Source organism: Colletotrichum tamarilloi (genome assembly GCF_030869305.1).
Source record: "Colletotrichum tamarilloi strain Tom-12 chromosome Unknown Scaffold_13.1, whole genome shotgun sequence".
NCBI classification, from domain to species: domain Eukaryota; kingdom Fungi; phylum Ascomycota; class Sordariomycetes; order Glomerellales; family Glomerellaceae; genus Colletotrichum; species Colletotrichum tamarilloi.
In genome coordinates this window covers 576,905-598,139 of record NW_026849396.1, presented here as the reverse complement: position 1 = coordinate 598,139, position 21,235 = coordinate 576,905, and the positions used below count along the sequence as shown (strand labels likewise).

Genomic DNA, 21,235 nt, shown 5'->3' with positions numbered 1-21,235 from the left:
GAAACTTGAAAACTCGCAGCTAGTTGCAAAAGCTGCCTGGCGGCGTACCGCGAGACTCCCGTCTGTTTCGCAGTCGCCAGATGTGGTGATGGAAAATGCTTACCACCAAGACGAGTTTCCGCCAGGGCCACCGGGGTTGCCGTAGCCACCACCGCCGTAGCCACCACCACCACCACCGTAGCCGGCGCCACCGCCAGCACCGCCGCCGAAGCCGCCACCAGGGGGGCCGCCGAAGCCGCCGCCACCACCTCCGTAGGCACCACCACCACCGCCGCCGCTGAAGCCACCGCCAGGAGCACCACCGAAGCCGCCGCCGCCGGCACCACCACCGCCGTACTTGCGGAAATCGCGGTTGGCACCCTGTCCACGGCCACCGCCGCGAGGACGACCGCCACGGCCACCACCGTAGGAAGACTCACGGGCAATGGTCTCGAGGAAGCTGGGAACCTCCTGGTTAGCCTCCTTAAGAAGCTCGAGAAGCTCGCGGACGACACCACGGTTGCCACGGTTGAAGAAGGCAGTGGAGTGACCAGTGTTTCCGGCACGACCAGTACGACCGATACGGTGAACGTAGTCGTCAATGTCGGTGGGCAAGTCGTAGTTGACAACGTGGGTGACGTTGGGGATATCGAGACCACGAGCAGCGACAGCAGTAGCGACCAGAATGGGGCAACGGCCGTTGCGGAAGAACTCGAGAGCGCGCTCACGCTCACGCTGGGTGCGGTCACCGTGAATGGAGGTGGCGGGGAAGCTCTGGTTGATCAGGAAGTCTGAAAGAGAGTCGGCCATACGCTTGGTCTCGACGAAGATGAGAGTGAGACCAGCGCCGTGGGTGTGGAGAATGTCCAAGAGCACAGAGCGCTTGTCGACATCCTCGACGTACTCGACCTTCTGAGTAATGTTCTCAGAGGTGGAACCGACACGACCGACGGACAAGAAGACGTAGTCCTTCAAGAAGTCGCGGGCGAGCATCTGGATGTCGCGGGGGAAAGTGGCCGAGAACATGAGAGTCTGGCGGTTCTGGACGTTGGGCATGTCCTCACCCTCGACAATGCGGCGAATCTGGGGCTCGAAACCCATGTCAAGCATGCGGTCAGCCTCATCGAGCACGAGGTACTTAATGTTCTGCAGGGAGATGCGACCACGCTCTATGAGGTCGACAAGACGTCCCGGAGTAGCAACGAGCAAGTCGCAGCCGCGCTCGATCTGGCGAAGCTGGGAACCAATGTCGGCACCACCGTAGACAACGCAAGGGCGGACCCAGGAACGGTACGCAAACTTGCGAGACTCTTCGTAGATCTGGGAGACCAGCTCACGGGTGGGAGCCAGAATCAGGGAGGTGGGGTAAGCCTTGCGCTGGCGACCGAAGCCACCCGCAGCGTTGGGAGGAACTGCAGAAGGACCGTTGATGAAGGCCTGGGACAGAATGGGGAAGAGGAAACCACCAGTCTTTCCGGAACCAGTCTGGGCACAAGCCATGAGATCACGACCACCCATGACGATGGGGATCGAGTACTTCTGGACGGGGGTGGGGACCTTGTAGCGGGCCATCTCGATGTTGCCGATGAGGTGGTTGTCGAGGGGAGGGTTCGAGAAGGTCAGGACGGGCTCGGGAACGTCATGTCCAGAGGCCTCAACGGGGATGTCGTCGTACTTCTCGAAGTTGATACCGGTGTGCTGCTTGGACGGATCGTCGGGGGTACCGAAAAGCTCACGCTCAACACGGGGGTTGACGGGGCCGGGAATGTGCTTGCCGTCGCGCCACTGACCGTCGCCAGAGCCGCGAGCCTGGCCACCGCCGCCGCCGGCGTGACCACCGTAGCCGCCACCGCTGTAACCGCCGCGGCCACCGCCCTCGCCTTGCCAGCCACCACGACCACCGCGGGGGTGGAAGTTTTGCTGAGGAGCAGGGGCAGCAGCGGGGGGACCGCCGGGACCGCCAGGGCCGCCCATGGCAGGCCAGTCGCCGCCGGGCTGAGCAGCGTTGAAGTTCTGCTGGTTGCTATTGTAAAATGTTAGCCACTGTCGCCAATACTCAAGGCAAGCGGGCCAAATACGCCCTTATCACGAGGAGAGGGAAGGAAGGACTCACCCAGCAGCCCAAGCGCTGTTGTTGATACCACCACCGCCACCGTTCATCGCCGGAGGAGCCGCACCACCCATCTTACGCATGTGAGGCGGGATGTACGAGCGGGGTTGGTTCTGCTGGTCCTGAATGTTCAGGCCAGACATGTTGAGTTGGTCAGCCATGATGGGTGATTTGATCGTGACTGTAGTTGGAAGACTTTGTTTGCTCGAGTGTCGACGGAAGGGTATGTGGAATCGATCGACGTGGTCGGATTACTCTCGAAACGACTGAGAAAACAGCGAAAGAGTAAAAAGTCGAAGTGAAAGGAAGCCGGTCCGCGGTTGAGAGAAAAGCAAACCGAAGGATGGAAAAAAAGAGGGAGAAGAAACAGAAAGTCGGGGCGTTGACTTTCCAAAGTTTGTCCTTCTCGGGGTTCGTCTATTAGGCAGGCGCGTAGTGCTCAGGCGCACGACGATTAGTTCTGAAGACTTGCTTTTCCCAAGATGCGTCAAAGAAAAGACAAGAGAACAGGTGATGAAATGTGATGTGTCGGTGAGGGGGATGGGGGGTTGAAGGAATATAATCCCTTTTGTTTTTGTAAGGTGGGAAGAGTTTTGTGTGGGAGGAGGGGGGGAGGTTGTGGGAGGGAAAAGGGATTTTGAAGATCGGAGGAGGAGGCAAGAAGTAGGGGAGAAAAAAAAATTCGGTTTGAGATTGTGTCGGAATCCACCAGAAAGGCCACACACCCCTGCCAACCTGGCTCCGTCAGCACTGGGCGCTGCTGGCCATGGCACCCACGCACCCCAACCATACCTTCCCTCCCGCAAAAATTTGGGGAGGCGTTCCTTCCCTTGTTTGCACTCCGCGGTGATGAGAGTCTACGGGCTGCCCTTGCCTCGACTGGACTGGGCCTGGCCTGGACAGGAGCACAGCCAGTGCCTGCCTTCCATCTTGAGGCACCCGACCTTACGTGCTTACTTCCAAGTTCCTAAGGTAAGGTAAGTTCCTGGGGCACACGCCTGCCGCCCGCTCAGGCTTCAAGCAGGCAAGAAATCCGTCAGGACTCAGGAGTAAGGAACCATGAGAACCTACCTTACCTTACCTTACGGGAAATAGATAGTGAGAGCGCACGACAGGCTTCAGGCTCCCTCTCAGCCGCTACAGCCCGCCCAGGGGGTGGATAAGCAAAGCACCGGATTGGCCACCCTCGAGGACGTGTAGCATGTGCTTGCTTTCTACAGGGTGAAGGGGCCAGAAGTATGATGACATGTGAGGTGACAGGCCACGCTAAACTCTCTCCAACCAACAACCATCCAGGTTTTCCATCCCCTTCGTACTAAATTTTTTTTCCTGAGTCACTATTTCATCGCCTTCTTCTTGGGCTGAAGAGGAGGGAGGGAACGGGAACCAATCCAGCGACAGTCTTTCGACTGGACACCGCAGAAGGAGATACCGACGAAGAATAACGTCGGTACGTACCGTTGGGAGGGTGCAACGTGCTCGAGTGCCCTTACCTCAGCTGAGGTGAACAAACGTCACGTCCATCCATCGCTACGGCCCGCGCATGAACGGACCCGACCCTTGGAGTCCAACACGGCTGGGTGTTCCGATCCTGTTACTGCGTGCAAGTTTGAATTTGGCGCTCCCTCGTGTCGGCCAACTCTGGATTATTCCATGGCCAACACGTCGAAGTGAGGATTATTACAGAAGGTTGGTACCTACCTAAATGAGGTGATTTCTTGGCTGGGTACGCAGTCCTGGGGCTGGTTTATTGGTGGCCGGGCCAGACTAGCGTTTGTATCCGCAGACGGGAAGAAACAAGACATGAAGCTCGGGGTTACAGGGTGCCCCGCAAGTCGATGGTATGGATATGGAAGGCTGGAGATTGGACTTCAAGTGGCGATAAGATATAGAAAGGTAATAATAATGATATGATAGTGAAAGGGGACTTATCAAGATGAATAGCAGGAAATCGATTTTGTCACTCACTTGCAGGCCTCTTCTCCCATTCCTTTTTGCCTCTTGACTTCGTGATCGTAAGAAAGCCTTGGCTGTAACCCTGGTCATGGACGACTTGGATTATATCAAAATTTTCTTAGGTACATACGTGGAGAAATACATTTCATTCAATTATCAATGCTGTTGATAATAGCGGTGGAACTGCTTGTCGGATGTGTCGCGCGCAAATCGATTTTGTCACCCACTTGGCCTGTTCTGTTTGGTGACATTTCACTGCACCATGACCACAAACAGAACGACTGGGACCTTGCTTTCCGACGGGCTCCCTAAACCATCCATCTGTGTGCGGAGACTGGTGCCCATTGGAGCAGCAAAATTGAGGATATAGGTTTGGCACTCAGTCCCCATCAGCGGATTATTTCCATTGGAGAGCAGACGCATGGTTCTCATGGCGAAGGCATGTTTGGGTAGAAGAAGCCTTAGATCACGCCCGCCAGTACTGAAAGACGTCATTTCGTGGGGGCCACCCGCAAAGGCTTCGCTTCTAAAGTCTTCCGGTGGCGGTGCACCAGTTTCCTGAAAACCCCGACACCACAGCACAAGAGATATCAATGTAAGATTCGAACCTGCATAGAACACCGATAGAAGACCGCAAAAAGGGGAAGGAAAAATGCTTCAAGCGTCGTCGTCGAACAAACATCGGAGCCGCCGAACCCGCCAGGTGCAACTTATAAACCAATAAAGAATCGATGCGCGACTAGTCAGCCACCAAAAAAGACAGGGAAACATCCAAGGTCTGAAGGGTCAAAAGGCGAATGGTGCGAGTCAAACGCCGGAGGGGTTCAAAGATACAAGTTACAACGGTACATCCGGCGGGGGGGGGGGGGGGTCTTGCCGTCTCAGTGTCTGAACCTGTGGATCGGTCAACCGGCCGGAACATCATCCGCCCAGTCAATCACGTACATCCCTCATCTTCAGTCCAAAAGGAATCGGCGACATCCTTACTGCGTATAAAACACGCGAGAGATTGGACGAGATAGATACTTGGGGCTGGCTCTCGGCTGAAGCGCCAAACTTCCCAGGTTCCTCAAGGCAAAAGAACCGAACGATTCGAGCGGTTCCGACCACTGCTTTTCTTCTGGAAAGTGAGCGGCCCGGCACCCGTTTCAGGACCTTGGACGCCTTTCTGGAACCGTACCTATGGGAAAACCGTGACCTCACCGCTTGGACTAACCACCCTCTCTCGATTCCCGTTTGCTTCCCAACGCTTGACTGAGTCGCTCCCACTACGACGGTAGACTGATACAGCAACCATCACACTGCTGTCGAGCACGATTCGGGACTGCCCTGTGTCGGCCGGAAGAGAATGGCATAATCCCGCTTCTTCATAAACAATGCCGTCTTGTGTTTCTCCGTGCCGATGATCCCATCCTGAATCGCATCAGCATATCTCATACTAGATGAAGCACGGGACAACGTCTCTCCAGGAATGGCGTTTTGTCGTGATAGAACTGATGCCTGTATCAATTACCAGCCCGGTCTAGTAGTACAGTTTTGCTGGTTATGGCCTCTTTCTCTCTTGTTCTCTGATGCTCCCTCGCACCACAGTCCCAAAAGGCCCCTCATTTCCCGTCATCGCATCCGCATCTCAGCCACCTCAAGCAGCCTTCACCACCTTGTCGTCATCGAACTCTATGTCCACGATTCCGTCCTTGGTCACAGCCTTGACCGTCATGCCCTTGAAGTCGATGGGTAACCGTCTCTTGAGCTCATCCGTGCACAGGTTGAGGATCTTGATGCCCTGGCCTAGCGTGATATCGGGGTGGTGGTGTTTATCGAGGATTGACAGGCAGTAGTATCTGTTTGCATCACCAAATTAGCCCCAACGACTCCTTGATTCTAGCTCGGGAGCTTGGCTGAAGGAGCTTCACCGAGAAGCTCCAGTGCTGGTCAACGTACTGTGCGTAGCCGTGGGCGGCGTATGGGAGGGGCGCCAATGACGCAAGGTAGTCCAGCCAGTACAGCGCGGGTTTCTGTGTGATGGGGTCGACGCCGCCGAGGAGCAGGTTGACGTTGTACGGCTTCCGCGACCGCAAGCTCGAGGCAAGCTCGCCACGAACGAAGTTGGCGAGGCCAGAGGGGGACAGGTCTGTCTCATTGCGCATCGAGTAGAGCTGGGAGTTTGCTTGGATGTAGTCGGCGAATTGCACTATACATTGCAGAGTTCGGGTCAGCACATCGAAGCTCGTATATCGTGACCGAACTGGGTAGAGGGGTTGGATTCGGTGCTCGCCCCTCCATCTCCGGCGGGGTTGGGAGCTCTATGATGCAGGAGACTAACCGGTATCACCAGACTCTCCAGAGTATGCGATCAGTGTGTGCTTGTTCAGGGATCTCGTCTTGTCGTCGGCAGTCTTCAGGACCGTTGCACCGCGCATGGCAGCTTTGGAAGCTGCAATGATGGTGAAGTCCTTGCCCGTGATACCCAGTAGTACCTCCCTGTCAATCGCACTCCATATTAGCTCACTGCATCTCTGCCGAGCAGATAATCGAGGAGCTGGTATCTCACATTTTGACTGTGGTTCTGGTTTTGGTCTGCTTGGTTTGCTGTGGGAGAAAACGTTGGTGATGTTGCGTTCGTTGGTGTTGAATGTCGGTTGTTCGTCAGCCTTCGACCTGCCTTCGAGCTACCCCCCGGAACGCGCAGTCAAGCTACAGCCTGAACGGATGGGCCGTCCTGGGCGGATTCTGCCTAGCTAGACCGCTGCCCGCCCGGAAAAACCACCCCTGCTTAACTCACTCATGATTGGGTGCATCCATACCCCACACAGCTATCTGATTCTCCGAGATACGTACCCACCGAACTTTTTTTTTCTGGCAAGCCCACCTCGAGCAGCCAGGCGAAAAAAAAAAATATCGTCAATGTAGGCGGGCCAGGACGGAAAGTTGTTTGCCCAGATTCCCAGGCAAAGCATAGCGAACGGCGCTCTCTCTACCGCCCACAATGTCGTCTTTCTTCACGATACCCGGCGCCAACAAGAAACGCAAGCGAACAGACGGCCCCGCGGCCCCCAAGAAGCGAATTGCCGCTTCAAAGACGTCTAACAGAGCCCCTCCGAAATCTGCTGCACCGGCCAAAGGCGGCAGCAAAGGCAAGAAGCCGACAGCGTCAGCACCAGCCTCCAAGAAGCGAAATGAGCGCGACGACGACGACGAATCGATCTCGGGCAGCGACTCTGACCTCGAAAGCATAGTCTCCGCCCCGGAGGAGAGCGACAATGGCTCCTCTTCCGACGACGAAGACAACGCGGGCGAGACGGCCGCCGAGCGCCGGCTGAGGCTCGCCGAACGGTACCTCGAGAACGTCAAGCAGCAGGTGGACGAGGTGGGGTTCGACGCCGCCGACATTGATCGCGACTTGATCAACGAGAGGTTACAAGAGGACGTGGCCGAGTCCAAGGGAAAAGTCTACCGCACCCTCGTCGACGAGCTCGCCTTTGACCGGGCGACCTCGTCCTTCTTCCGCAACAACACCGAGACCTTCACCTCCGTCGCCGTCAACGCGCCCTACGCCTACACCACCACCAAGGACATGTACCTGCACAAGTGGAGGATACAGGACCTGCCCCAGCACCAGTTCCCGCAGACGACCAAGAAGAAGCCCAAGAAGCCGCCAGCGCCGCCGCGCAAGAGACCCGAGCTCGAGAACTGGCTGAGGGGCAACCTGGCCCAGGCCCAGAAGAAGTCGTACCAGCGCCACGTCGAAAAGATACTCTGCGTCGCGGCGTCGCCCGACGGCAAATACGTCGTCACCGGCGGCCAGGACCGCAGGCTCATCATCTACGACGCCGAGACCCTCAAGCCCCTCCGCGTCTTCACCCACCACCGCGACGCCGTCACCGGCCTCGCATTCCGCCGCGGCACAAACCAGCTGTACTCGTGTTCAAAAGACCGCACGGTCAAGGTCTGGAGTCTGGACGAGCTCGCCTACATTGAGACGCTATTCGGCCACCAGGACGAGATTGTCGACATTGACGCCCTCGCCCAGGAGCGCTGCGTGAGCGTAGGCGCCCGCGATAGGACAGCACGCCTGTGGAAGGTTGCAGAAGAGACGCAGCTCGTCTTCCGCGGCGGCGCGGTGGACAAAAAGTCCCGGCCAGACGTTGACCCGCGCTCCCTCCCGCACGAGGGCAGCATGGACCGCGTGGCCATGATCGACGACGAGCTCTTCGTCACCGGCAGCGACAACGGCTCCCTGGCTCTCTGGAGCGTCACGAAAAAGAAGCCCCTCCACATCTTCCCCATGGCCCACGGCCTGGAACAGCCCCTCCGGCCGGACGAGGTCTCGGCCGACCACAACCCAGATCCCAGCATGGTGCCGCCGCCGCAACCGCGGTGGATCACAGCGCTCAAGTCGATCCCGTACTCGGACGTTATCCTCAGCGGCAGTTGGGACGGCTGCATACGGGTATGGCGTCTAAGCGAGGACAAGAGGAAGCTCGAGGAGGCGGGGATCCTCACATCAGAAGCCGAGCAGCAGGCCTCAAAGGCTGCCAAGGGCAAGTCAGAAGGTGCCGCTGGCGGCTTGAAGGGCGTGATCAACGACATTGCCATCTTTGAACGCGGAGAGCGCGGGCAGGATGGCATCTGTGTCGTAGCAGCAGTAGGCAAAGAGCACAGGTTGGGCAGGTGGCAGATGCGCAAGGGCACCGCCAAGAACGGAGGATACGTGTTTGAGGTGCCAAAGGTGGTGAAAAAGCCGGAAGTCAACGGTAACCATAATGATGCATCGGATTCGGGAAGCGAGTAAAGAAAAGCATATAGAGATGTTCCCTTTAGGAGAGGGGCGTTTGGGGAAAAAAGCACTTACTTATAGAGGATCTTGTACCACAATGTACGAACTACGAGATGAGCCTCTACTCTCTGTCAAAGCGACGTAAAAAATTGCAGCCACTCTTCGAGAAAAAAATGTCTATCTCTTTGATGTGCTTGGGACGCCATGCAACGTTCTATGGGTATGAGGACATAGCTATGCCATTACACACTATTTGGACAAACGCCTTCGCGCCAACCAGTCCAGGAAAACGAACGCTGTATCTCTCATCTGCCAACCTCCACGACAGATCCAATCGCTTCTTTGTCTCCGCCTCTCCTCAATCGTTACTTAACGGGGTATCATGGTTCGGTTCCTGCTCAGTTCACGGTAAGATCCACCGTCTCAGAGCCGTTCGCAGGCCTCTGGATTTTGTTGAATGAGCTCTCGGCGTCCCGCTCGATGCTCGGTATCGCCCTATTCCTTGCTCGCTGGTCTTGCGGAGAAGGCTGCTTCCTCTTTTTAGGAGACCGAGGCGGCGACTTGACCTCAGAGTAAGAACTCTTCTGCGTGATAGTGTTTGTCAACGTCCGAGGCGACGTCTTTGGAGCTTCCGCGTCTTCGATAATGATGCTCTCTTGCATTCTGGCATCCGTCCCGGATGTGAGGCTCTGCCCTGGCATCGACTCGCCGGAAGATTGCAATTCACCGAGCAGTTGTTGGCTCGGCGAGTCACCCTTCTGAGGTTGGGATTCAGGCTTTTCATCCTTGCGAGCAGCCTTGGGCGGTGGAGAAGACAGTTCGCATAGTATTTCCTCACTGATACTGAGTTTCCTCTTAAAACCCCGGACAGCTGCCTTTCTTTGCTCGGCAGACTGGGCTGGTGAAGACGCAAGCGGCTGTAACATCTTGTGACTGTTGCCCGGTTTCTTTTTTGAACTTCGAGAACCTGGTACCACTTGATCGGAAGGCTGAGCCGGCGTCGATTTCAGTGCGGAGAGCATTTGGTTCTCGTCCACCTCGACCGGCTTGGTTCTTGAAAAACGAGGACTTGTTCTGCGAGGACTGGTTCTGAACCGGCCTCCAGTTGAGTTGCCGCTGCGCGATGCCTCCCGAATTGGCGTCGCTGGCGGCTCGAAACTGTCCACGAGAGTCCGCATCACGTCGCATTGCTCGTTGGTCGGGAGAATGGTGTTGCCAGGTAATACAGAGCGCTCGGCTGCCGGGCCAGGTTCACAAGCTTCGATATGCTGTGCATTGGGCTCGACCTGCGGCGTCTTCTCCATCCTCGGGCCTTCCTTGACTCCTACGGGTTGAGCAATGCCCGAGACTTCCTCGATCCCAGTAGTGGTAAATTTACCCTGCTTCGAAGAATCGGGATCTTCAGAGAGAGAGGTTGCGTCGCCTCCCTCGATTTTCGCCGGCGGGCTGATGCCATTGTTGGGAGGCAGGCCTATGGCTGGAGACCCTTTGACAGTGGATGACGGATTCTTTGGCACGTCAGGCACTGGCTGAGGAGTTCTCGGGGGCGCAAGCTCGCTCTCTTGACGTTCATCTGGCAGGATGCCGGGAGTAGGCTGTCCAGTAGACATGCGCTTAGCTTTCCTCTCTGCCGCCAAGGTGGCATTCTGTAGTTTCCTCTGTTCGATAATGATGGTACGGAGTTCGCTTCGCATCGCGGGGGACGTGATGTCCCAATCTAGCCGCTCCTTACGAACTATTCTGGTGACCACGCTGTCAGGGTCCTTCAGGAACTCACGCATGTAGCCCAGGAGAAATGCGCCGCAACTTGCGTGATCTTCCTGCTCGGGGATTTTCTTTGCCGTCAATCCAAAGGTACCAGGTGGTTCGATTGCCATGTTGCGCTTATCTTTGGCTTCTTGGACGAGGTAGGCCTTCAGATTGCCGCAAGTAGGGGAGTGCCCGACGCCGAGAGAGTCAAGAGTGATGACTCTGGCTTCTGTGGGATCCTGCTTCCGAAAAGCGATTCCCGTGCTTTTGCGTACTTGACGTTGCTTCGTAGACGGTCCCTTGTCTTTCTTCCCAGGCCTCGGCTCTTCCTTCTTCTCTTCTTCCCCAGGTTGGCTCTCTTCCAGACTCATCAGTTCGACTTGCTCGCCAACAGTAGAAACTATGCCTTCGTCCGACCCTACTGGTTTCTCCTCTGGGGTTCCCTTTAATTCTTCTTTAAACTCATCTAGAGATTTGCCATCTTTGACTTCGGGTTCACCGTCATCTGTCTTGAGCAGCTTGGATGGATGACAGATGATTGCCAGATACCAGTGAGCACTCTCATTGACGGGCACCACGATGTAGTCGTAGGCGAAAAGGTCGACCTTTGCAGTCCAGGATTTGACGCCTTCGTAGTTGATCCCCCGGCCCGCCTTGGTGTCAGTCAGTTTCGGATAGAAGTAAGTGTTCATAATGTAGATACGGTCGGAAAGTTTTTTATTCTGCTTTTCCAGGTGAACTTGAAGGTACCGTAGGTAGAAACCAATGAGATTGTCGTTCAGGTATTCTCCTTCTTCCAGGCGCGAAATATCATCACGATAGACTGACGCTCTGTTCTTTCCCGTAGCTGGGAAAATAAGCGGCTTCTCGTTCCATATCTTGTCCCAATCAGGGTTTTGCTGTATCCACGAGACGGGGCTTGGGGATTTGCGTTTGGGCATGCCAAGAGAAGATTCCTGGACTCGTCTGGCGGTGCTCCTTGCTTCCCTGGGCGATTCCTTGGCCTGTCGAGACTCAGTCCCGGTGTCATGGCTGATGGGAGCGAAGTAGGAAGACGTTGTAGTGTCGGGTTTTGAAGAACGTGACGGCGTAATCTCGGGCTTCGACGAACGCGATGAGTCTTCGGCCTTCATACTGCCGCGAAGTGGTGGATTGCTCGGGGGACTGGTTTTCGACTGAGTCCACGGTACTGATACCGTATCGGCCTTGGCCTTGATCGCCTCTTTGTGTTCCAGGAGCTTGATATCATCCGGCTGAGAGTCTCTTTTGTCCTCCCACTTCTCCGCAATCGCTTTTTGCTTTTCATAGATCTTCTGGAGATACTCGCTAGCTTTTTGTTAGCACCCTGAGATTGAGAGCGACCCGCCGGAATACATACCTGTCCTTGGGGGAACAGTCGGTCTTCTGTGTAGTGAAGGCTTTTACCCTGGCTTCAGCCCAGTCCCCAAGGCGGTGGGCATCTCCTGGTTCAGCAAAGCCGAGCACCAGTAAGCCTCCTACGTTTGAGGAAGAAGATCTCCAAATTACCGCGAACGGGGTGCCCGTGATGCTGTAAAATATTTTCGTACAGAACATCAACTTGACATCCAGCCACCCTCTCTCCGAAAAAGGCCTGCCTGCCTGATCGAAAGCGATGAGGCTCCTGAAGTGCTGGTCGAGCTTCAGGAGAACACACTCCTCTGGCTTCTTGGCCTCGAAGGTGTCCTTCCCTGATACGGCACGAACAACTTTGAGGGTAAAATTCTTGGGGATGCCCTGCTGCGACATGACCGGCTGCGACTTTTCGAATTTCACCGTGGCCATGTCTCCTCGCTTCCGTTTTGTGTTGCCGGCGTCTGGTGACTTTCCATCATCATCCGAGATGTCATCTCCCGCTCGACGGCTACGCCCGGTCTGGAAAGCGAGTTCGTCGTCCTCCGAAACCTCTTGTATATCATCTTGACCGCGTCTCGGGGGTTGACGGAAAGCCTTTTTTCTGGGGGCTTCTGCCGAATCTCCACGAGCTCGCCTATTCTGTGTTGGCTGGTCTTGGACGATCTCATCCTCGCCATCCCAGTCATAGCCCTCGGGCTTCTTTGAGTCTCTGACTCGCAATCCTCGAGGACGGGGTCGATTGCCAGATCTCCTACCGCCCCCACTGGAACCGCTGTGCGCTTTTTCCACGTTTCTGAATTCGCTTCCGCTCGCAGTCGAGTTTACCGAGTGTGTGCTGCGGTTGCTAGCCGCATCCCCGTCCACCGACCGTTGCGAATGCGTCAAGTCGACCAATGCGGGCGTTTGCGGTGAGAGCGACGAGGATGCCACGGGCGGAGCGAACGTCTGTGTTGTAAGGGTGGCGTGTGCTGGGACATCTCTTAGTGTAGTCTCGGGTTGTACCTTTTGACGTTTGGCTACTCTCGGGGCTTCGGCGATTGATCGTTTGCTGGAGTCTTTGCTGAGGTTATTGAAAGCAGGAGGCTTGCCGCCAGTCAACGCCAGTTTGGTTCTTGAATTCTGTGCCATTGTCAGTCCCGACTGCTAGTCTACTTGTAGGGCAGACTCACCATTGGATCCTGAACGGGAACCCCGTCTTTCGAGGTCCTGCAAGAGTGATTGTCAGCAGTGTCTCTTTACCGCTGTATGTTTCGGATCGAGGCATACCCGTAAGTGGGAAACGAGTGGCAGGTGCTGTCGTAGAATCGTTGTCGAAGCTCCTCGGACCTGGTATCCAAACCCCATGTTAGTTCAAATCTTGGTGGAAAGTGGGATTTGCGCTGCCGCTTACGTTTGCCGTTTCTTCTTCATGAAAATATTCCGGCTGGAACAGACATGTGTGACCTGCGAACCGGCCTGCTTGCCTCTCTCCTCAGTCTCAATCGCCCCTTCTGCCGCACGCGCAGTCTTCTCCAGAGCTCCGTCCTCGTTGCGTTCTGCGGTAGACCTTAGTCGTGGGGTATGGGATCGAGGCCTATCGGTCGGAGTCGAAGAAGGCGCAGGAAAGTCGGACGAAGACAGAGATGCGCCCGTTTGTGACGTTTCATCGCAGGGAGATCTCGCGACTCTAAAATGTGAATGTGAAGGAGGGATCACACGCTCCTGCTTCGGTCGTGAAAGTGCGGTTAGCAGTGGGGTCTAGAGGCAGAGGCTGGCCCTGCACCCACGGGGTTCACCTCAAAATTTGGGTGGCACCGAGGGGACGCTGGAGACCAGAAAAAAAGGTGCAGTGGTACCCGCTGACACGCGCTGGAACTAAGCGGATTTGCAACCTGGAAGTCTCGTCGTGGCCTGGGGCCTGTGCTGTGCGCGACGTGGGCAGCTCTGACGGGATCCACTCTATTAAACCCAGCACGCCGGAGCGCGACATCCGCCAGGAGGCACTTGCCTTCTCGAATGGAAGCGTTCCCCCACCATCCCCGCCGCCTAAGCCGAGAAGAAACGAAAGGAGTGTGGCCACGGGTCTACACCAATATGGTAGGTACCCTGAGAAGACAATGACATACCTGATTCTCACCTCCAAGTCGAATTGAGTCTGGTTTTCCCTTGCGTGTCATGTTGCACCACTGTAAGCCGAGGTATTGAGAAAAGTGTGAGGAGAGAAGAAGGCGGGGGATTACGTGGTGGGAGGGGAGGACGCAGAAGAAGAAGAGTTTGGAATTGAGCCAGTTGCAATGGACCAAATGCGGAAGCTTCTGCTCTTGGCCCAGCCTGACTTAGTTGGAAGAGAGCATTGCAAGTGGTGATGTTGAAAGAGAAGAGGAACTACCACGAGGAAAAGGTAAGGCACTTCAGATATGCAAAGCGGGACATGGATACGTACATGGAAGGAGATAACCAGAGCAAAGTGTCGTGTCTCTTTCCTCCCATCTGCTGACGTTACAGCGACTTACTGCGGAGTTCATGGTGATCATGAAAACTGAGAGGAGGAAATCTAGCTGCAGACACTAAATGTGATATAAAGGCGAATGCGGATGGACAAGGATCCGATGAAGCGCATCCGCTGCTTCAAAAAAAACCCGAGGTGGAATGCATCTAAATGCCATTCACCTCTCATGCTGGGCCCGTAAAGTACCCACCGGTAAGAGCCGTTTACGGCCCCACAGACCACACCACCGGTTCGGTAGGTTCCTTAGCTCCAGCCGGGGACGACGTACCCAGGTACCTCTAAGGGGACCTCACAAGCTGAAGCTCCGACCAATGGCGCGCTAAAGCCACATCTCCAGCTCCGCAAGGCTGAAGCTTGTTCCCCCAAACGTGGCCTCCCACGTCGCATCTGATCGCGAACAAAAGCTTCAACTCCCTTTTTATTCCTGTTTCCCTTCATGCAATCCAGTTGCTGACAAGCGTCGTATTCTTTATTTTCGACCAGACAACAAGTAGCCCACCTCACACCCCAACAGGGTGGCCAGGTCTCGTCAAAATGTACAACACCCTAACCCGCGCCCAAAATACCTTTGGCTTCTTCACGACAGTAGCCTTCTTCGTCGCCGCCTTCATCGCCGCCTCCGACCTCATCACCCCTCGCGCCCCCTCCGTAGGCTCCCTCAAGACCACAAACGTTCAGGTCGTGAAGGGACGCCCCCACTACTACTCCTCCAAGAAGGAGGAGTACGCCATCATCAAGTTCTCCCTCGACGCCGACCTCTCGGAGCTCTTCACCTGGAACACCAAGCAGGTCTTCGTCTACGTTACGGCAGAATGGCCCGATAGCTCAAAGAAGGCCGCCGGCACAAACGCCACAAACCAGGCCGTCATCTGGGACCAGATCATCACCGCTCCCAGCTCCGACCACCTTGCCAATATCGGCCCCGCCGCCATGCGCAAGCTGAGGAAGAGCGCCGAGGGCAAGAGCATCGACCCCAACCGGTAAGACTTTGGACCTCAAGTTTCATAGCAGGCCGTATCAGAATGCTGACAAAACTTTGCAGCGGCAAACTCCACATCAAGAACCAGAAGCCAAAGTACCAAATCACGCATCCCTCGAGCAAGATCGCGGAAGCCGACAAGGTCGTCCTGAAGCTGCACTACAACGTTCAACCGTGGGTGGGCATCTTGACGTGGAACCAGAACATTGATATTGGCGGCTGGAAGGCACTCAAGGGTGGTGTTAGCAAGGTCTTCAAGCTTCCTGCTCTCAAGGTTAAGGAGAAGAAGCCTTGAACGTAGATTGAACTTTTGCGTGAATGAATAAAATTCCGAGCTAAGGCCACGTTCAACTGTGTTGTCACACTAAGTGATGTTCTAAAAGGACTCAAGTGATGACGCATCTTGATGCATTGATCTCCAGACTCTATCTACGACGGCGGACCGTCTGGACTATTCCAGACCAACCATCTCCCAAATCGGACATTGGCCAACACAGACAAAGGCCCGTCGCCATGCACCTCCAAGCCCAATGTAAATGCCATTTCTATACTCCATAGGCTTTTGGAAACCATTGCCATCTATCAGAAACCAAGTCGCTTCATCAAGGGGTATCTGCTGAACCAAGAAAGGCCATAGAAATGTAAGCACACAATGTATTTTTAGGATTGGGCGGCGTCGGGAGTCGCTCCATTAGTCTGTCCGTTTGCAGCACCGCGGCCACGAGCTCCTCTTCGGCCGCGTCCACCGCGTCCCCCACGCCCTCGGCCTCTGCCACGAGCGTCGAGGTTGGCTGGGGGCGGCACGTTGCCGTACATGGGCTGCTGGGCCGGCTGTTCGTGAAGACCGGAGTAGCCAGGGTTCTGAATGGGACCTCCGCGGCCACGTCCTCTGCCTCGGAAGCCTCCGCCACGCTGACCTTGACCGTTGGCTTCGTGGTTCTCCTCCCCGCCGTGTTGACCGTTGGGATGAGGTCTGTACACAAGGGTGCTGTGGAGCAAGTTGGGGCCGCCTCCACGACCGCGGCCGCGGCCAGGCTGACCCTGGCCGCCGTTGGCACCACCACGCCAAGCGCCACGGTCCGGGGCAGGCGCATCCCTGTACTGAGGAACGCCCGTGGCGGCAGTGGTAAGCGACGCAGGGGCCGGGGCAGGCTTGCGCTGCATTCCAGCCTTGGAGCCGGAGACAACCTGCTTGAAGGTGGTGTTGAGAACCGAGGAGGAAGCGACTGTCATACCGCGGAAAGGCGGGGCTCTTTCACCCAAAGTGGTGCCACTCATGAAAGTCAAGTCCCAGACAACATCCAAGAGCAGATTGTTGGCGGTACGGCTAAGGCCGACAACAGTTCCTCGGCTGCCGAGAGGCACCTTGCCAGAAGAAGACAGGAAGCTGACACGATCGCCAAGGGCGAACTTCTGGCCGCTCAAGAACAGCTCAGCATCGCTAGGCTTCATGATAGCTGAGCGAGGAACACCCTTCATGTTCTTGACCTCGACCTCGTGGGATTGGGTGAAGGCCTGCGCACCTGCCTCAGCAAGCTTCATGACCACAACCGAGTCGAGCTGCTCGGCCTCCAAGGGCACTCTCTCAAAGTTGCGGGTCTGCGCCTCCTTGAGCCAAGCTCCGATTTCCTTCACTCGCTGGGATCCCACCTTGGGATCCTTCCAGAGATCGGTGTCGCTCACGTCACTGGCCTGAGGGTTCTGCTGAATCGCGGCAAAGAAATCAGGGAATGCAGCAATGTACCTGGCCAAAAGCTCGATAGCGGCGTTGCTGAACTCCCATCCAGACTCTGACTTTTGCGAGTAGCCAAGCACCTTCTGCTTCTTCGCATCGAACTTTAGGTTGAGACCGAGGTTGACGCGAAGACCACCAACTGTGTTAACTTGGTAGGAAGACAGGATCTTGCTCAGAATCAAGGGGTGGAGGCCCAGCATCTTTGCGACGGCGTACGATGGAGTGTATCGGTTCTGGCGCTTCATTTCTTGAATGATGGGCTTAGCAAACTCGGGCTCCTTGTTCTTGAGGACGAGAACTCGGATGTTGGCCTTGTTGTTGGCGTGGCCGGTAACCTCAAGAGCCCGTCCATAGTTGTACTCGCCCAGGAAGAAGGCCTGGGTGCCGACGGGGTACTCCTCCTCAATAGGGACAGCAGCCTTCTCAATGAAGCGCTGGTCCTCGTTGACGACTTCGTCAACAATGGTCTGAGAAGCATAGACGCTTCTCATGCTGGGGTTCAAGTCGTATTCTTTGATCAAAGCACCCTCCTCAGTCTTGATCAATCCCTTGAGCATATGGACATGCACCAGAGACTCAACATCGCCAATGACGATGCCCAGGCGCCTGGAGTGCCAATCCTCAATGTGGCGGGACTCCTTGGCGAAGAAGTGCATTTCTTTAGGACCAAGATGCGTCTGGACGACTGAGCCGTTTTGGTCGAGCTCGTAGTCGAACAGCTCGTCGGTGACCTTGACGACCTTGGCCTCCTGCAAAAAGGGGTATCCGACGAAGCATCGTTTGCCTAGCTTTCCTGCAGCCACCTGCGCTCTCGTCCTAATCTCCGACTCGGTCAGAGTGACGATCTGACTAGGGTTTTTGCTGTCTGCCTGGAATACGTTGACACCAAAGCCCTCAATCAGCGACGCCGTGTAAGGCAGCGTGTGCAGTGTTGGAAATCCTGCCAGTGCCTCAATGTTGATTTTGGCACCATCGGTAAGGCCGTTGAGGAACTTGAGACCCTCAGTGTTGGGGAGCTCGAAGATGTTCTCCACACAGTGGCAAGGGGTGATGTCGGGGAAAACGCCAACCAGAGAGGAGGGGTAGGTGATGTTGACATCGGGGTTGTAAGTGAACTTGAGAGCGACCCCGAAGCCGTTTCTGTCCTTCTGGTCCTTGCTGAGGAGCTTGTTCTTGGGCTCCATCGCACTGAGCAGACGCTTTTCGTCAATGAAGGGAATCTTGACAACAGCCTCCCACTCCATGCGCTTTCCGTTCATGTCGAGCTCAAAGTCTCTGGGATAGAAATCGTAGATGGGCGAGTTCGGGTTGGTCATGAGATCCCAGTAGATATCCGGAACAATGGACTTGCTTCGGTCGGGCAAGACACCCATGAGCTGCTCGAATGGTCTGAAAGGCTGGCCCAACTTGAAGTTGAGGTCAGCTCCAAGACCCTTGACAACATCTGTAGTCATTGTTAGTGAAGTTTAACAATCAGTGCAAGATCTAACGTACCTGAGGTCAAAGGAGAGTAGTGGTACTGGTAGTACCAGGGCCACGAGGCGATTCCCTGGTAGTAGTAGTACAAGACCCATTGGAGACCTTGCACGTAGTTCTCACAAAGTTTTGTGAGCTCAGTTTCGTACTTCTCAGGCTCCCATTCAGGGAACTTCTGCAGATAGTACTTGGTCTTCCAACCCTGGTACTTCTGCTCATAAAGTTCCTTGTACTGCTTCTGAGCATCCTCACCAGTGACATCAACAACGGTAGCCTTGTCGTAGTTGCGCATGACTCGGTAAAGCGCAAGGGTGCCCTCCTCTTCCTCGTCGTTGATGTTTTCCGCACCCGCGGGAAATGACAAAAGGAGATGACGATGGCCTTCATCATCCTCCTTGGTGTTCCACTCGATGTGGAGGGAATCTGCAAGATCTTGAACAAACTTGCGATCGGCGGCGTTCAGACCACTTCCGAGATCCAGGGGTTCGGCTGAAGGCTTGTTGACATAGGGTCTAATCTGCTGCTTCCACAGATCTCTCTGGGAAGAGGTCAGAACGAGGCCCTTACCCTTGGGCTTGCGGCTCTCGCCACCGTTGGACTCAGCAAGCTTCTTGGACTGATACCATTTCTCGTCGCTGATATCGTCCTCGAACTGGTTGGTTTCATCCTTGGCAAGCTCATTCAACAAAATCTGAAGACGATCAAGCTTGATGACACCACCCTCGTTGATGTAGCCTTTTCCCTGAGGAAGGACAGACTTGTAGATGCGGAACATGGCCGCAAGAGCACCTTCGTTGATGTGAAGGCGGGGGAGGTTAGGAAGGAAATCGTTTCCGACAAAGAAAGCCATGAGGATGAAGTCATCGATGACTCGCTCCAAATCGAAGGGAAAGCTCAGCCGTCCAGGCTCTTTGAGTTCCTGGAATTCCAACTCGAGATATTCTCGGACTATGCAAAGATGCAACAGGTAGAAGTTCTGATGCTCCAATTCCTTGCTCTTGGCCTTACTCGCGCGGCCAAAGGTGACCTCTTCTCGGAGAAGACAGAAATGGGGGTCATGGCTAAGAAGACCCAGCATGATGAGATCGGCATCGAGGCCGTACAAGCAGTGGCGCACATTGGGATCGTAGTCAGGTTGCGCCTTGGCGTTTCTGATGTATTCCATGATCTTGTGCTCGCCTTCACCAGGGGTCTCGTGGCCAGAGAGGACAATCTCGCAGCCCTGCCAGTCGGCATCCTCGGACACCTTCTTGTTGACAAAGTACTTGAGCTGCTGCGTCAACTTGGCCATGAACTCAGTACCAGGCGTGATACAGTTACTGTCGAAAGGAGGCTCCTTGGGCATCTCGACACCTTCGGCAATCGCCTTGTCACGGGCCTTTTCGTTGTCGAGGGCGGTTCGGAAACGTCTAGCACGCTGCTGGTTCATCTTGGCTCTCGGCGCAACACCGTCGATGGCCATGAAGAAAAGCTGCTTCGGCTTGATCTTTCCAAACAAGTGCTCAATGTAATTGAAGATGCGTATAAACATCTCCTCCTCGGTAAGGCGGAATGTCGTATCTTCGCCCGAGTCCTTGTGCGTGCAATTGTGGATGATACCGTTCATGTCGAGCTACCCAAGAGAATTAGCTGCTGTGTTCTGGAAGTGATGTAGTTTTGGGGGAGGCGAACATAGAGACAGTCGAACTCGGGAATGCGGTTCTCAGCAATAAGCTGAGAGATGGCTGGATAACGCTCCGAGAGCCATCTGAAGAATTTGGGGACACTGCGGGCGACAGGGTTAGCAAACTGGCCGAAGGATGGAAGTTGAAGCTCGACGAACCCCATGATGTGGTGATGGTGGCGCGCTTGAGCTAAGCGCAACTATTGGTCAAGTTCTGCAGCGAAGCAATGGATTCAACAGACAACAACAAAGTCTGTATCGATCCGTCTCGATGCGATGCAATGGGTCCGTTGGGATTTTGAATCTCTTCTAAACACGAAGGAGGTCCTGACACAGGAGGTCCAGGTGAGCCTGTCGCAAGCTGGTTGCGACGCGGAAAAAGAAAAGAGTAAATGAACAAGTGAAAGAATAATCAACAGTCGGCTATTCAAGTAGCCAGACTTGTCTGCGATTCTGCCAGGTGAACAGGGAACTCGGTCTGTCGAGCTGTGTGAAGGGGGGGAGGGTTGAGAGGTCGTGAACGTGGAATCTTTGGTTGCGCAGATGAAGCTGGACAGATGGACCTGACGCCAGATGCTGGCTGATATGGGCGCAATCGATAATGGATGATGCAGGGCAGGAACCGCCGCCTCCAGCTAGGTGTTGGGCGGTGGCGGGGCTAGGTGGGAGAATCCTGTGGCGCTAGTGGCTACAGAGGCTCATCAGTGTTTCTGGCCCTGACGGTATGACTCTTCGCCTTTCACTGGCACCGGAACTCTGGGGCATATTGGCCTGGCTTTAGGGCCTACAATGTAGGACTGCGCCACAGCTACTGCCCCGCCTCGGCCGGGGACCTGAGGCTGATGCTTTCGCGCCGAAATGTGTGGGGAGCATCTTCGATTGAGCCCATGCCCGTTTCGTCCTGGCGTGGCAAGCGTCTCCCAGCCTTCCTGGCCCTTGCTTGCTCAGG

At 55.4% G+C, this 21,235-nt stretch overlaps 6 protein-coding genes across 6 annotated transcripts; 2 read left to right on the top strand and 4 right to left on the bottom strand.

The window, feature by feature from the left end:
• Positions 1-99: 99 nt before the first annotated feature.
• On the bottom strand, positions 100-2,250 carry CTAM01_05313 (DEAD/DEAH box helicase; the record flags this gene model as incomplete). The annotated part of the gene is made up of 2 exons (XM_060521343.1): positions 100-2,002; positions 2,093-2,250. 2 exons carry the CDS (start codon positions 2,248-2,250, stop codon positions 100-102), a joined length of 2,061 nt encoding a protein of 686 aa, XP_060384149.1.
• A 3,434-nt stretch (positions 2,251-5,684) lies between these two features.
• Positions 5,685-6,714, bottom strand: CTAM01_05312 (proteasome subunit beta type-2; the record flags this gene model as incomplete). The annotated part of the gene is made up of 3 exons (XM_060521342.1): positions 5,685-5,886; positions 5,987-6,236; positions 6,369-6,714. Coding segments are annotated over 3 exons (798 nt in total), but the record flags the coding sequence as incomplete, so codon positions are not given.
• Positions 6,715-7,031: 317 nt separating this feature from the next.
• CTAM01_05311 (WD repeat domain-containing protein) lies at positions 7,032-8,837 on the top strand (the record flags this gene model as incomplete). The annotated part of the gene is made up of 1 exon (XM_060521341.1): positions 7,032-8,837. One exon carries the CDS (start codon positions 7,032-7,034, stop codon positions 8,835-8,837), a length of 1,806 nt encoding a protein of 601 aa, XP_060384147.1.
• Positions 8,838-9,220: 383 nt separating this feature from the next.
• On the bottom strand, positions 9,221-13,914 carry CTAM01_05310 (sentrin-specific protease; the record flags this gene model as incomplete). Its single annotated transcript, XM_060521340.1, has 6 exons — positions 9,221-11,897; positions 11,950-13,064; positions 13,115-13,151; positions 13,212-13,271; positions 13,336-13,611; positions 13,721-13,914. The coding sequence occupies 6 exons, from the start codon at positions 13,912-13,914 to the stop codon at positions 9,221-9,223; spliced, it is 4,359 nt and encodes a 1,452-aa protein (XP_060384146.1).
• A 1,053-nt stretch (positions 13,915-14,967) lies between these two features.
• On the top strand, positions 14,968-15,707 carry CTAM01_05309 (signal peptidase subunit; the record flags this gene model as incomplete). Its single annotated transcript, XM_060521339.1, has 2 exons — positions 14,968-15,413; positions 15,476-15,707. The coding sequence occupies 2 exons, from the start codon at positions 14,968-14,970 to the stop codon at positions 15,705-15,707; spliced, it is 678 nt and encodes a 225-aa protein (XP_060384145.1).
• A 365-nt stretch (positions 15,708-16,072) lies between these two features.
• CTAM01_05308 (XRN 5'-3' exonuclease) lies at positions 16,073-20,450 on the bottom strand (the record flags this gene model as incomplete). Its single annotated transcript, XM_060521338.1, has 3 exons — positions 16,073-18,591; positions 18,642-20,235; positions 20,295-20,450. The coding sequence occupies 3 exons, from the start codon at positions 20,448-20,450 to the stop codon at positions 16,073-16,075; spliced, it is 4,269 nt and encodes a 1,422-aa protein (XP_060384144.1).
• Positions 20,451-21,235: the final 785 nt, after the last annotated feature.